This window comes from Cotesia glomerata, linkage group LG7, assembly GCF_020080835.1.
Source record: "Cotesia glomerata isolate CgM1 linkage group LG7, MPM_Cglom_v2.3, whole genome shotgun sequence".
NCBI classification, from domain to species: domain Eukaryota; kingdom Metazoa; phylum Arthropoda; class Insecta; order Hymenoptera; family Braconidae; genus Cotesia; species Cotesia glomerata.
Genome location: NC_058164.1, coordinates 362,257 through 376,479, shown reverse-complemented (window position 1 = coordinate 376,479; position 14,223 = coordinate 362,257). Strand labels below are relative to the sequence as shown.

Genomic DNA, 14,223 nt, shown 5'->3' with positions numbered 1-14,223 from the left:
GCTTTATTTACATGTTTATTTTTTGACTATTTATTATTGAAGAAATAAAATAAATATGTATCTTATTTTAACCAAGTTAATTATTTAATTGTAAATGTGAATTTTAATTAACTAGCATTTTTTTAATTGACATTATTTATATATTTATACATCATCAGCAAAGTCACCAGGCTTCTTTCTGACAACACGCTCGTGTTCTTGAATAGCCCATGAGTAAATCAAGTAGTAGATGGCGATTGCTGTAACAAAAATTAAAATTGTTACACAATTTCATTGGAAAAATTATTTTATCATAAAAATACATACGCGGAGCGACACGAAGTACATTCTCACGGAATCTACGAAGCATGTTAGGAACTCCATGGCTGATTGCACCACCAAAAGCCTTCTGCTCAAAAGGACTGAGTCTGAAGTAGACAATACCTCGGATTTTGGCTAAAGTGCCAAACCCTCCTCCAGAACGCAAAATTTGAGTCTGAAAAAATTATTTATATATTATTATCAAATATCTCAATGAGTAAATCAATAAATATGACAGATTTGCGCAATCATTAAAAAAATTCATTTCATCATCAATGACATATTAAAGGTTAATTTTTTTTTTTTTTTTTTTTGACAGAACAATCAATAATTGTTATTAAAAAATATATATTTTTATTAATAATTATGTAATAAATACTTACAAGACGCATTTTTACTCCAGACGTGAACTAAAACCACACAAGAGTGAAGTAAGTCTAATTCTCAGCAACCTGACCAAAAATATTTCCTAGATCTAGTGTTTATTATAGAACTGCCAACAAAAGAAATTATAAATTAATTGGTAAGTTTTTTAATTTTCTCATTGGTCAATTGCGTCGTCATCTTAACTTTCTCTGACCAATCGCGAGTCTCCGTAAATCTCCGGAACTCGAACATTTCCGAATCCAACTGTCAGCAGCGCCACTTTAATCGATTATAAATTCGACAATGTGTTTGTTAATAAATTAATAATTAATAATTAAAAATTTACATGAATTTCTGTGTTGATATGAATTATCAGAGCTTTGCGCAATGTTTTCATAATTTTAATCAATGATATTTAAAATGACAGTTTAAAAAAATTTACAAAGACATAAGTGAAAAAAAAAAAAAATTTTTTTTTAAATAAATAAACTATAATTTTCAAGAATAATAAGATGATTTTGTGACTTTAGATTTAATAGAATGTAGAGAGAGTAATAAATTTTGAATATGGTAATTCCATATTTGCCCGTACGGCGGCATATCGAACGTTTTTCACATAAAATTAAAGGGAATATCCGTAAAGGTAAATTCACCAACACGAATAAAATATTAGTACGAGTAGGAACCCTGTGATAGGGGCAGCGAGGGGAGGAATAAAATCTGCAGAGCAGAAGCAGCAGCAGCCTGGCAGTGGCCCGTGCGCGAACGCGACATACACGAGATCAACTACACCAATACACTTATATATATGAGAACAAACACATCCCACACTGATAGAGCACATATTTATATAATATATATATATATATATATATTTGCAGGTACATACGATATACTATAACCGAAAACTAGTGACTAGTGTGTGGTGTATATATTCGAGTGAGGAGCAAGGAGCATTGTGGATTAGTGGACTAGTCAGTAGTGTTGTTTGTCCGTTAGTACCTTGCGTTTTGGTAGCCATCCTCGACCCACGTCGTCTTCGAACGGATCTCGTCATACTCTTACTCATTACTCATTACCGTCTTTCGCAGCGTACTTTTAAAAGTACAAATAATTATTTATTGTAGTACTATACTGATAGCAGGTGCTGAGATTGGTAATTTCGACGGCGCTCAGAGTCTCAGAGAAATAAAATGTACCATTACTTGTGTTCCTGTCAATAATTTGTTTCTACATTACTCTACGAGCATCGTCAGTACTACTTACTACAGCAATCGTTGATATAAATTACCATCAACATCTACAGCTCCATTCGACATTATTCTGCATGTAAAATAAATATATATCTGATTGTATAAAACTTACGACAAAACAACGACATCGTCACGGACATGATCGTAATGATGGCAGGACGGGGAAAGTGTCGAAAGAACAGTGAAATGGATCCAGAGTGATTTTTTACTTTACAAATGATATATTATTTATCATTGGATTTATTAAAAACTGATACAGATACAGAATAATAATAAATAAGGTAGAGAGAGGCGTGACAGTGATTTATAATAATAACTACAGACATTACGCGATAGCTTTTCAATTTTGTTAAACTATACTCATTTTTTTTTTGTCAATAATTATTCTTAAAAAAAAAAAAAAAAAAAAAAATTAAAAAGAAACAATTATTTAAATTATCATTATTATTTCAAGTTTTGTGGGATTTTAGTGGCTGGTGCGTAGCTGCGTAGGATCCATCTAAGTTGGCGTCGTCGTGGCTGCTAATAATTGTCGAATTTTGAGTTCTCGTCGTGCATCGTCGCGTGCACTAAATAGGACGAGACATGGTGTCCAAGGTAAATGATTTTGAAAACTCAAGATACAGCAGGGCTGCTGCTTACATGAAGAACATGATAGGCGAGAAAAGTTCTGGCTGCGGGGCTGCCGATTCCGACTTTGAGTTCGGTGCACCTCCTGAAGCCCCTGTCTTCGAGCCAACAGCCGAGGAGTTCCTCGATCCTCTGGGTTACATCGCCAAGATTCGCCCGATTGCTGAAAAATCCGGGATATGCAAAATAAAACCACCGCCTGTGAGTGTCTTTATTTAATTTACTAATTATTTCCGTCACATGTTTTTTGCCCATTGTTTTTAATTTTAAGTTTGTGTCTCGCGTTAGATTACATCAAGGTGGATCAGGATGTTCTTTGTTGTGTCACGATTTTTGCCAGTTACCCAATCAATCGAATATAGGGGTGTAGAAAAAAAAATATTCGTCAGTTCGCTGTTTCGTGTCAATGTCCTCTTTCTTCTCCCGTGTTTGGCTTTTTTTTATTAAATGAAAGCTGGACGAGTTTATACCGACACAAAAGTACTCTCGAGTACTTGTAAAATCCCTACTAAAAGTAAAAAAAAAAAAAAATAAGAATAATTATAATTGGGATTTTTTAAAAAATACATCAGGGTAAATCGTGCAAACGGGCCATCGCGTTGGTACGTGACAATAGAAAGGAAAGTGGGGGTAATGTTAGGTGAGACATCGACAAGGAACTGATATAAATGCACATTTCGAAAAAAAAAAATATTATTTTATGATAATTATTCTTATGATGTAACAACTTTTAAAGAGTTGGAGTAATTTTTAAGTTTCCATTGATGGAATTAGAGTAAAGCTCGTTGGAAAATAGTTTTTAAAATTAAATGTTTCGGATTTATAAGTAACGGTAATGGCTCTTAGGCCAAGTACACCCGCAGCAGTCTTTAGAGTTTTCTCGATATATAAAATGGCCGGGACAAAATTAACAATGTCAGCAAAGGGCATGCTTCCATTTTCTACTTCCGGATTTTATCTCTTTTCTTAAACTTTTTCTCGGTCTTTCCTTTTCTATCTGGCTTATTTCATAATTATATGGAAAGTAAAAATATCAAATGACTCTGAATACATAATTTTATTTTATGATCAGAACGTAATTTATTTTTAAAATAAATTGTGTCACAAAAGAGCTTCCAAGTAATAACTATTGTAATTAAAGTCGATTTTTAATTTACAATTCCGATAGAATTTATAAATTTAAAAGCTAATAGAAAAGGATTGACGGGAAAATTCCCTCGCGGCTTTATCCTAACGAATCGATAAAGACAATTTACGATCCCCTTCTTCTTTTATTCATACTTTATATAGACGTCATTCAAAACATTTTTTTTTTTTTTTTTTTTTTCAATATTTTTTTCTAATTATTCTATCCTTAAGTTTTAATTTTCAACAATCGAACTAATTTTCTCAGTATTTCATAATTAAACTTATTTCAACATTGATACTAATTAAAACAAACTAATCAGCATTACTAATGAACAATGAAGAATAATAATGATAATAAAAAAAATATAATCCGTGATTCTAATTTAACTTTTTAAATATGTATGTATAAAATATGTTTATTATTGATAAAATTATTTAGAGCAGACTTTAGTTTGAAAATTGATTTTTTTAAAAGATAGCGTGTCTTTTATCTCATAAATTATCGGGACATGTCGATATTATCCGTAGGATCCTTGTGAAATAATTTTAAATTACTATCCTTGCGTATTGTGTCACTTTAATTAAACGTTACAAAAAAAAAAAAAAAAAAATGTTTATTAAAAAAATAAAAATAGTGTTTGTTTTGGGGGAAAATGGCCATTTTTATCGGCGCTCTAATGCACGGTGAAAAGAAACTTTGGGACGCCATTATAGATGTGATGTAACAAAGAGAAGCCGTTTCATATTCATATGGAAACTTTACATGTGCTCGCAACGTTATTTAATCTCTAGCAATTATTTTAGTTTATTATCTAATAAATCATTAGCTGAAGATAAATAAAAACAAGCATTAGACACAGTTAATAGCGCTCCAATTTGTTGTTTGGTCTATTGATTTTCGGCTAGGCAATATATAATTTGATTTTAATTTTTAACTACAATGTCCATAGACATATATTAATTTGGTAATTATTATTATTGAGCAATATTGCCCTGAAACTTTAATAATTGTTTATTGTTGCCAAGTTTTTAGTTTATTTACAAACAAGTCATAATAAAAGATTGCGTGTTGGTATCACATTACTATGCTTGATATTAATATTATTTTCATTTTGGTATATGTTTATAAAAACTAAAATTTAAATCCCATTGCTAACGACCATTTTGAATTATTTTGTATAGAATTGGCAACCTCCATTTGCCGTGGACGTCGACAAATTTAAATTTGTACCGAGGATACAGAGGCTAAATGAGCTGGAGGCTAAAACGAGGATAAAACTCAATTTTTTAGATCAAATTGCTAAATTTTGGGAGCTCCAGGGTTCCTCGTTAAAAATTCCACTTGTTGAAAAGAAAGCGTTGGATCTTTATTCGTTACACAAAATAGTCAGCGAAGAAGGTTTGTAATCCAATTTATTTTATTCAATTGTCAGTTCTTCAGATTATAAGTTCAAATGACTAATTGATTCGTTAATTATAGGTGGAATTGAAACGGTGAGACGAGAACGAAGATGGGCGAAAATAGCGAACAAATTAGGATATCCCTCAGGAAAAAGTGTCGGAAGTATTTTAAAAAATCACTATGAGAGAATTTTATATCCCTTTGACGTATTCAAGCAAGGAAAAAATCTCGGTGATATTGTAAGTATTTTTAAATCCATGTAATTCGATTGGTTTAGGTAATTCATTTATATTAATGACGGTTAAATTAATTTAAATAGAAAATCGAAGCTCCAGAAATAGAAGCAAGCGAGAAGAAAGATCGCGATTACAAGCCACATGGTATTATATCACGTCAACAAATAAAACCACCAGCAGCTAAATTTTCTCGTCGATCAAAACGTTTCACTGGACAAGATGAGAAGCAAGATGTTGCTGCAATTAAGCAGGAAGACTGCAAAGAAGAATGCGACTCGGACAATGAATGTAAGGAAGAAATTAAGATGGAAGACGATAAAGACAGTAAAGAACTCAAGAAACTCCAGTTTTACGGAGCTGGACCTAAAATGGCGGGCTACAATACCAAAGAGACTAAAAAATCAAATAAAACACGCGGAATAAAGTATACGTATGACTACGATCCACTTGCCAAGTACATTTGTCATAATTGCGGACGAGGAGATATGGAAGAGAGTATGCTGTTGTGTGATGGTTGTGACGATAGTTATCACACGTTCTGTCTTCTTCCTCCACTCACAGAAATTCCCAAAGGCGACTGGAGGTGTCCTAAATGCGTAGCCGAAGAAGTTTCCAAGCCCATGGAAGCCTTCGGGTTTGAACAGGCCCAGCGGGAGTACACTCTCCAACAGTTTGGGGAGATGGCTGATCAGTTTAAGAGTGACTACTTCAATATGCCCGTTCACATGGTACCCACCTCACTTGTCGAAAAAGAATTCTGGAGAATAGTGTCTTCCATTGACGAAGACGTCACTGTTGAGTACGGAGCTGATCTTCACACTATGGATCACGGTTCTGGATTCCCCACAAAAACCAGCGTTAATTTATTCACCTGCGATCAAGAGTACGCCGAGTCTGCGTGGAATTTAAATAATCTTCCAGTACTCCACGGCAGTGTTTTGGGTCACATTAATGCCGATATAAGTGGTATGAAAGTCCCGTGGATGTATGTCGGTATGTGCTTTGCTACATTCTGCTGGCACAACGAAGATCACTGGAGCTATTCGATCAATTACCTGCATTGGGGAGAGCCCAAGACTTGGTATGGCGTTCCTGGGTCAGAGGCCGAAAAGTTTGAACACTCGATGAAGTCTGCTGCTCCAGAGCTGTTTCACAGTCAGCCTGATTTACTCCACCAGCTGGTTACTATAATGAACCCGACTATTTTAACAAATGAAGGTAATTTTATTTGTTATTTTTTTTTAAGATAAATAAATGGCACTTGATTATCCGTTGATTGAATAAAAATGATTGAAAGAATTTTTAGTGGATAATTTAATTAAACGCCGGGGCTATTGATTTAATTTCCAGGTGTCCCAGTATTCCGAACGGATCAACATGCCGGTGAATTTGTTGTTACGTTCCCGCGAGCTTATCACGCAGGCTTCAATCAAGGCTATAATTTTGCCGAAGCTGTCAATTTCGCTCCTGCCGATTGGGTATGAATTAATATTGATTCTAATAATTTTATTTTATTACAACCAATAACAGTAATTTTAATTATTTATTTATTTAAATTTTTAGCTGAAAATTGGGCGAGAGTGTATTACCCATTACTCAAATTTACGCAGATTTTGCGTATTTTCACACGATGAGTTGGTTTGCAAAATGTCTTTGGATCCAGACTCCTTGGACATTGGAGTTGCGACCGCTACTTATCAAGATATGTTAACGATGGTCGACGACGAGAAGAAGCTAAGAAAAAATTTGCTTGAATGGGTAAGTTTTATAATTTAATTTTCTTATCATCGTATAATCGTCGAGTATAAAAATTAAAAAAAGTTAGACCTAAAAGTATGAAATTCATTAAAAACAATAAATACGTGTTATTTAGTCGATTAGTTATCAAATATACCGATAATCTATATCTAAAATAAATGCTAAATATAAAATACGCACTCACACACGGTTGAATGAACATTACACCGTGTATGTAATAATAACAAGTATAATATCCTACATACACCTACACATCCAAATAAATAAATAAACACTCACAACGAACGCATGACATTAAGTCTCGTTTACATTTAAAATGGTCGACTGTTACCGCTCGTGGCTTCCACCAATACATTTTGAATAAAAATATCATCGCGCGCACCTTTAGCTTCCATTTTTCCCACCGCGGATTATTTCTCCTACTTGTGGATCCCTTCCCCACCTCGTAACCGCCATACATTTTGAATCAAACATTCGACGCGCGCATTACCAACACACTCTCAACAATGCCTGTTTCTATTATCAAACTATACAAAACTTACTATACGTATTAATCCACATACTCACTAACACAGCTACAAATACTTGTCCGACTAGTTGAGAGTTGCTGAGAGCACTGTTGTCCACGTTACTAGTAAAAAAAGAAAAAAAAAAAAAAACTAAGATAAAAGATAAAATAAAAAGAAATCAAGTCCCGGACACTAAAATGCTTCTCAACAAGTAAAGCCTCGCAACGTTGTTCGTTGTTGGCGCGTATTAATTTTCTACCGACTAGCAACATCGTCATCATCGTGTCGTCTTCTATCAATATATATATATATATATATATATGTGTATGTATATGTATTCGTATCATTTGCTCCATTTCGTACGACAGTAACTCGTAAAATATATATAATCTAATAAAATAATACAAAGTATATTTATAAATAAATATTAAGGTAGTTTTTAAATAACCGGCGTTAAAATTTTATTTGCATACGTTATTGTCGCGCTGACCTTGTGATTATTAGCACCACTTGTGTATCCATCATTTGTGCTTTACTTGTGGAATTATATAACGTATTAATTTTTTTTTATTCTTTAAGGTAAGAGCAAGTACATACATGTTATAACACACAGTAGAGTGCTTATGAACAGTCATGACGAGGTTATGTTATTAAAAAATAATATAAAAAGTCATTTTAAATCCCACTGTCGTCATTTCGTGTTCGATAACTTTATACATTTAATATTTAACATGTGTATACATCCATTTTAGTTGATTTTGACGAGTCACATTACTCATAAATTATATTATTATTTATATCACGAGGTAAATTAATTATTTAGTTTTACCAAGTTATTATTTATTTACTGTTATCAACTAAAAGAACATTTAAAAAATTTTTTTTATTATTAATCAGATTGACCGGCAAGTTGAGTGTTGCTTTTTTTTTTCTTCGACATTCATTTATTTTTTAATTGACCCATTAAAACAGTGTGATTGATTTTAATGTACGTGATTACAAACATATTGGCGTTTTATTACTTTATCTTTTTGTTTTAATCAGAAACTTAAAAGTCTAGCAGAATCTAATATATCGAAGTTATATTGATTAATAGATGAGACGTAATCTTAGTGAGTGCTTGTGTTGGAACTTGCAAGTGATCTATTTATAATTTATTATAATTACAATATTTAATAAAGTTAGATTTTTGAGGTTAATAGTATTCATATTGAGTAAATAAATTTTTCTGAGGATGAATTACATTAAATTTAATTGTTAAAATGAAAATTAACGATTAAAAAATATTTTTTTTTTTGTGCAGGGTGTTACAGAAGCTGAACGTGAGGCATTTGAATTATTACCAGACGATGAACGTCAGTGTGAAGCGTGCAAGACGACATGTTTTCTCAGCGCAGTGACTTGTTCGTGTCAAACTAACCAGCTGGTCTGTCTGAGGCACTTCCGTAATCTTTGCGATTGTTTACCGGAAAAACATACCCTTAGATATCGTTACACGCTTGATGAATTGCCAATAATGCTCCAAAAGTTAAAACTTAAAGCCGAGTCTTTTGACTCGTGGGTGATCAAAGTGAAGGAAGCAATGGACCCCAAGGGGGAGAAAATTGAGTTGAGTGAATTCAAGGATTTGCTGAGTGAAGCTGAAAACAAAAAGTTTCCTGACAGTGAGCTGTTGACAGCTTTGACCACCGCTGTTCAGGATGCCGAAAAGTGTGCCAGTGTCGCTCAACAGTTGTTAAACAACAAACAACGGACACGAACTCGACAGACTGTTGATACCAAGTACAAATTAACAATCGAAGAGTTGACACTTTTTTACAAAGAAATAACTAATTTATGTTGTGAATTAAAAGAGTCAGACGGTGTTAAATATATATTGGATCAAGTTCTCCAGTTTCAGAAAGACGCCGAGGAGTTTGAAGCACAGAGTGATGACTGTGATTTAGATAAACTTGAGAAGTGTATTGATTTTGGTGATTCTATTTGCATAGAACTCCCACAGCTTGTCAAATTGAAGCAAAAGTTACATCAGATACAGTGGCTGGATGAAGTTAAAACTATGTTGGACGAATCGAAATCTATTACAAGAGAAGAACTCGTTAAATTGATCGATCAAGGTAGGACAATTTCACCCCACATAACCGTTGAAAATATGCTATCTAAATTGCAACAGCTTGTGGTCAATATTGACAAGTGGGAGGAGAAAGCTAAAGGATATCTACAAGCCAAGAATGGTCAGAATATCAGTGTTATCGAGGAATTCATCCAGGAAGCCGATGAAATCGATGCCTATTTACCTAGTCTTGATAATCTGCAGGATATATTGAACAAAGCCAAAAACTGGACCAAGACTGTCGAAGAAATTCAGGCACGTCGTGAAATTTTTCCGTATTATGATACTCTGGATGAGCTCGTACGTAAAGGTAAAAATATTCCTCTGCATTTAGAACAACTTTCAGTCCTTGAGTCGACGTTATCACAGGCGAAGGCCTGGAAAGAACGAACAGCCAGAACATTTTTACGTAAAAATTCGCATTATACTCTGATGGAAGCTCTATCTCCGCGAATTGGTGTCGGTGTTCAGGCAATGAAGACCAAAAAGAACAAGGGAGACGAGAGTGCTGGTGCTCTCTATGTCTGTGACACTAAACTCGATGACTCAAGTGACTCTGCGAACGTTGTTGCTGCTTTTAAACTTGCAGAACAACGTGAAATGGACGCAATGAGGAGTTTAAGGGAAAGAAATATGCAGAAAGGAAACACCGACGACTCCAGGTTTTGTGTCTGTCGTAGGTCACGCTTCGGCTTGATGCTCCAGTGTGAGCTGTGTAAAGATTGGTTCCATTCGAATTGTGTGCCTCTTCCAAAGACAATACACAAGGGTAAAGTACAATCCTCACGGGAGATTAAATTTTTATGTCCGTGTTGTTTGAGATCGCGTCGACCACGTCTAGAATCGATTCTGGCACTGCTGGTGGGGCTTCAGAAAATTCCCATTAGACTACCAGAGGGTGAAGCACTCACTTGTCTTACTGAGCGCGCAATGAACTGGCAGGATCGTGCCCGGCGTGCTCTAGCCACCGAAGAAATATCCTCGGTACTCACAAAATTGTCGGCATTGTCACAGAAACTCGTTGAAGCTGCTGCACGTGAGAAAACCGAGAAAATAATAACTAGCGAGCTCAAGAAGGCGGCTAATAATCCAGAATTACATCAACGAGTACAGGCTATTGCGCCACTGAGTGGTGTACATTCTGATGACAGTGTACTCAGCGCTGCTGTAAGTATTATTATTATTTTTATCACACTAGACTCGCATTATTATGTGAATTTATTTAAATATTCATTTGTTATTCAAATGTTACAGGATGATGACGATGATGTTGTTACTCTTGATGGTGATGAACCTTCATGCAGTACTTTCAACAGTAATGAACATGCATATTCGTTTAGTGAGTTTTTATTTATTAAATAAATATTATTTATTTTATTTTTAATTAACTAATTGATAAAATATTTTTTTTTATTTTTTTTTTATTTTTATTAGTATCTAAATTACACCGTAAATTACAATCGCAAGGAGGTGAGAGTGCAGTAACCTTGTCGATAAGCGCTCGAACAAGACTTGAAGACTTAATGATGGAAGGTGATCTACTTGAAGTGGCTCTTGATGAGACTCAAGACATTTGGCGAATTCTCAGCCATACAAATAGCCCCACAACAGTACGCAAGTATGCGACATTCGAAGAAGTCCAGGCAAGTTTCAATTCTGATATGAAAGACGCTAAAAAACGTGGAAGAAAAAGAAAGTCTGACGAGTTTGATATGGGTAAAACAATTAGTCGGCAGAAAATAGTTGACGAAAAATCTCCAGCTAATACTCCGAATGCTATTATCAAGAAGAAAGGTGCTAATACACCGACTGGAGGAAGTGGAGCTGGAGCTGGAGCTGGAGCTGGAGCTGCAGCTGGAGCTGCAGCTACTGGGTTAAATAACAAAGATAAGAAAATAATGCCACAAAGTCCGCTGAAACGTGGACCTCGTAAGGTAGGGAATGCAATTCTGCTTATTTAATTGGATTTTAACGGTACCCGGCTACACAAATTACTGTGGTCTGGGATACAATGTAAGCTCGATTTCAGTTTTATTTGAATTGTTGTAGATCAAACGAAAGGATGGCGAAGATGTGCCCAAAAAGAAAGGAGGAAACAGGAAAAAAACCAAGCAAGATACCTCTGACGAAGAAGACGATTGTGCAGCCGACAGTTGCCTTCGACCAAATGGTAAATTTTTGTTAATTTAATTTTTTTTTATCATTTTTTTTTTACTTGCTTATTAATTTAAATGTTAAAAATTTTTTTTTCAAGGACGTGAAGTCGACTGGGTACAATGCGATGGTGGATGTAACGGGTGGTTCCATATGCACTGCGTTGGTCTCGACAAAACCGAGCTTGCCGAGGAAGACGACTACATTTGCAGTAATTGCAAAGACGCGGATCAAAACACAACGGTACGAAAAGTCAGATAATTATCCATCTTTTCGTAACCTATACCTAGCCACATCACTTTAATGCGACATTCTTATTCTTATCATTATCATTATTAATTACAATTAATATTATTATGATCAATAATTTACTATTACTACTATTATTATTACTCATTTTATTTTGTTTCTTTTTATTGAGTTTCGGCTCGCATGAAGGCTGGTGCTATTTGTTTCGAATATTTTATTTTTCATTTTTCATGAACAATATTTCGTTGATTATTATTATTTTTATTCGTTTCTTTCGTTACTGCATTCGATAAAAAAAAATGAAGAATATATATATAAAAATATATTTGGTATTAGATGAGTTTAATAACATTTTTATGCATTGTAAAAAAGAAAAAAAGAAAATAACGTCACATTTTTTGTACTTTCATTTCATCATCATTATTTTTATCGCTCTATTAAAATAATAATAATTATTTTTTTTTGTTCGTCTTCCGTAGACTAGAGTTTAGAAAAAAAAAAAATTATATAATATAAAATTATTATTTTTATTTTTATTACTATGATTATTATTATTATTATTATTATTTTGTTTAATTTGAAACTGCGTGTACCCACCAAAATATTCATGCACACTAACATCGTCACTGCGATTTATTTTTTATTGTACAGAATTTTAAGTTACCTACGCATTGTTTAAAATTAGTTGCGACATTATGACTATTATTATTGATTATGATAATTATCAACATCCATTAATTTGCTTTGTATTATTATTTAGTTAGCTTGTATTACTTGAAGTTATTGTTTAATCGAGTTTATAAGTTCACTAACGACAGAAAACAATCAAGCTTGAAAAAAAAGTTACAATAAAGTCATTGAAAACAATATTTAAAAATAAATAATCATTTAATTACCTAAGTGAGCTTGAAAACTCGTGCCGGTAATTAATTAAAAAAAAATTTTTGTTCTGTTTAATTTATTATTGTCATAATTTGTTCATTTTTTTGGATTATGTGTAATTGTAATTCAATTATATAAGTAAAGATGTATTGTTACAATGCTCTGGATGCACTTGTATATCTTTATCAGTCCCAGGGTTACCTCAGCGGGGACAACGAGCCGGACATTGAAGAGCCCACGTCCTTCGCCAGAACCTATTAAGTCTCTGCTGTAAAACACCGCACAAAGTCTTGATGGATTACACTATTTATTTATACTATTATTATGTTTATATATATATATATATATATATTTTTTTTTTTTTTCCGTATAAGACCTTGATCACGCGGTGTTGTAGATAGACTGAAAGATATATATTTAAAAACAATAGATGTAAATTAAATAATTTAAATTTAAATAGGAGTGTGTTTTCTATGGAAAGAGCGAATTGAAATTTTACACAGATGGATAATATAACTTATATAATCATATCTACTTTGCCTTCTTAACATACTCTTATGAAAAATAAAAACGTTAACTAAAATTAAGTACCTAAAAATCCATTTTCATTTTTTTCTTTTAAATTATTTATTTACAATTACAATTTATTATATTTTTCATAACAATGATGAAAAAAAAAAAAAAAAAATTTGACATATTTACAAATAAATAATTGACTTTAAGGATATGATTAAGATTTGTAAATATGCAATTTAATATTATGATTATTTTTTTTTTCTCGCATTTGATACTATAGATATAAAAAAATAATTTAGTGAACTAAAAAACTGTATTTTTATTTTATTCATGTTTTTTAAGTAAAAGGTAATTAATTGTTTTTTAAGACAAGAGAGTTAAGAATGTGTGACGCGATTTGCAAACTGTATAAATCAGAGTTTTATAATAGATTACAATAAATAATTAAACAGATCAACAGTATCACGTTTGTGATAACTCTTTGTACAATTATCCATTGTTAATTGATCAATATGTTTACGTATTTTTAGTTTTACTTGCTAAAATAATTTAATAATTAAATAAATGACAAGATACTGTATGTAAATTAGATTTAAGCACATGAGTGTAACACAGTGTGTTTTAAATATGAGCATACTTAAACTACGTGTTTCTCGACATTTAAAACAGGCTGTGAACTGATTATAAATCTTAGAATCCAAAAAAAAACATGAAACAATAAAGAAAA

General features: G+C 32.9%; 2 protein-coding genes across 3 annotated transcripts; one reads left to right on the top strand and one right to left on the bottom strand.

Annotated features, from left to right (window-relative positions):
* Positions 1–62: 62 nt before the first annotated feature.
* Positions 63–835, bottom strand: LOC123268980 (cytochrome b-c1 complex subunit 8). The gene is made up of 3 exons (XM_044734452.1): positions 684–835; positions 307–475; positions 63–239 (listed from the first exon to the last, which is right to left on the bottom strand). Exons 1-3 carry the CDS (start codon positions 690–692, stop codon positions 145–147), a joined length of 273 nt encoding a protein of 90 aa, XP_044590387.1. The 5' UTR covers positions 693–835; the 3' UTR covers positions 63–144.
* A 415-nt stretch (positions 836–1,250) lies between these two features.
* LOC123268977 (lysine-specific demethylase 5A) lies at positions 1,251–13,528 on the top strand. 2 transcript variants are annotated; one of them, XM_044734444.1, is made up of 13 exons: positions 1,251–2,200; positions 2,390–2,750; positions 4,860–5,076; positions 5,158–5,318; positions 5,399–6,533; positions 6,666–6,793; positions 6,879–7,073; positions 8,886–10,862; positions 10,950–11,034; positions 11,130–11,629; positions 11,725–11,865; positions 11,950–12,092; positions 13,170–13,528. In XM_044734444.1, exons 2-13 carry the CDS (start codon positions 2,505–2,507, stop codon positions 13,252–13,254), a joined length of 5,013 nt encoding a protein of 1,670 aa, XP_044590379.1. In that variant the 5' UTR covers positions 1,251–2,200; positions 2,390–2,504; the 3' UTR covers positions 13,255–13,528. The 2 variants fall into 2 exon arrangements, with proteins under 2 accessions (XP_044590379.1, XP_044590380.1); XM_044734445.1 differs by lacking the exon at positions 1,251–2,200 and having other exon boundaries at positions 2,324–2,750; positions 11,745–11,865.
* Positions 13,529–14,223: the final 695 nt, after the last annotated feature.

Excerpts from the sequence above, each read along its gene's own strand:
- LOC123268980 (XM_044734452.1), bottom strand. Across the intron at positions 240-306 it reads TGTACTTCGTGTCGCTCCGC|CAATCGCCATCTACTACTTG; the intron begins GTATGTATTTTT and ends TTTTTGTTACAG.
- LOC123268977 (XM_044734444.1), top strand. The coding sequence starts at position 2,505 with ATGGTGTCCAAGGTAAATGATTTTGAAAACTCAAGATACAGCAGGGCT. Across the intron at positions 7,074-8,885 it reads GAAAAAATTTGCTTGAATGG|GGTGTTACAGAAGCTGAACG; the intron begins GTAAGTTTTATA and ends TTTTTTGTGCAG. Across the intron at positions 11,866-11,949 it reads CAGTTGCCTTCGACCAAATG|GACGTGAAGTCGACTGGGTA; the intron begins GTAAATTTTTGT and ends TTTTTTTTCAAG.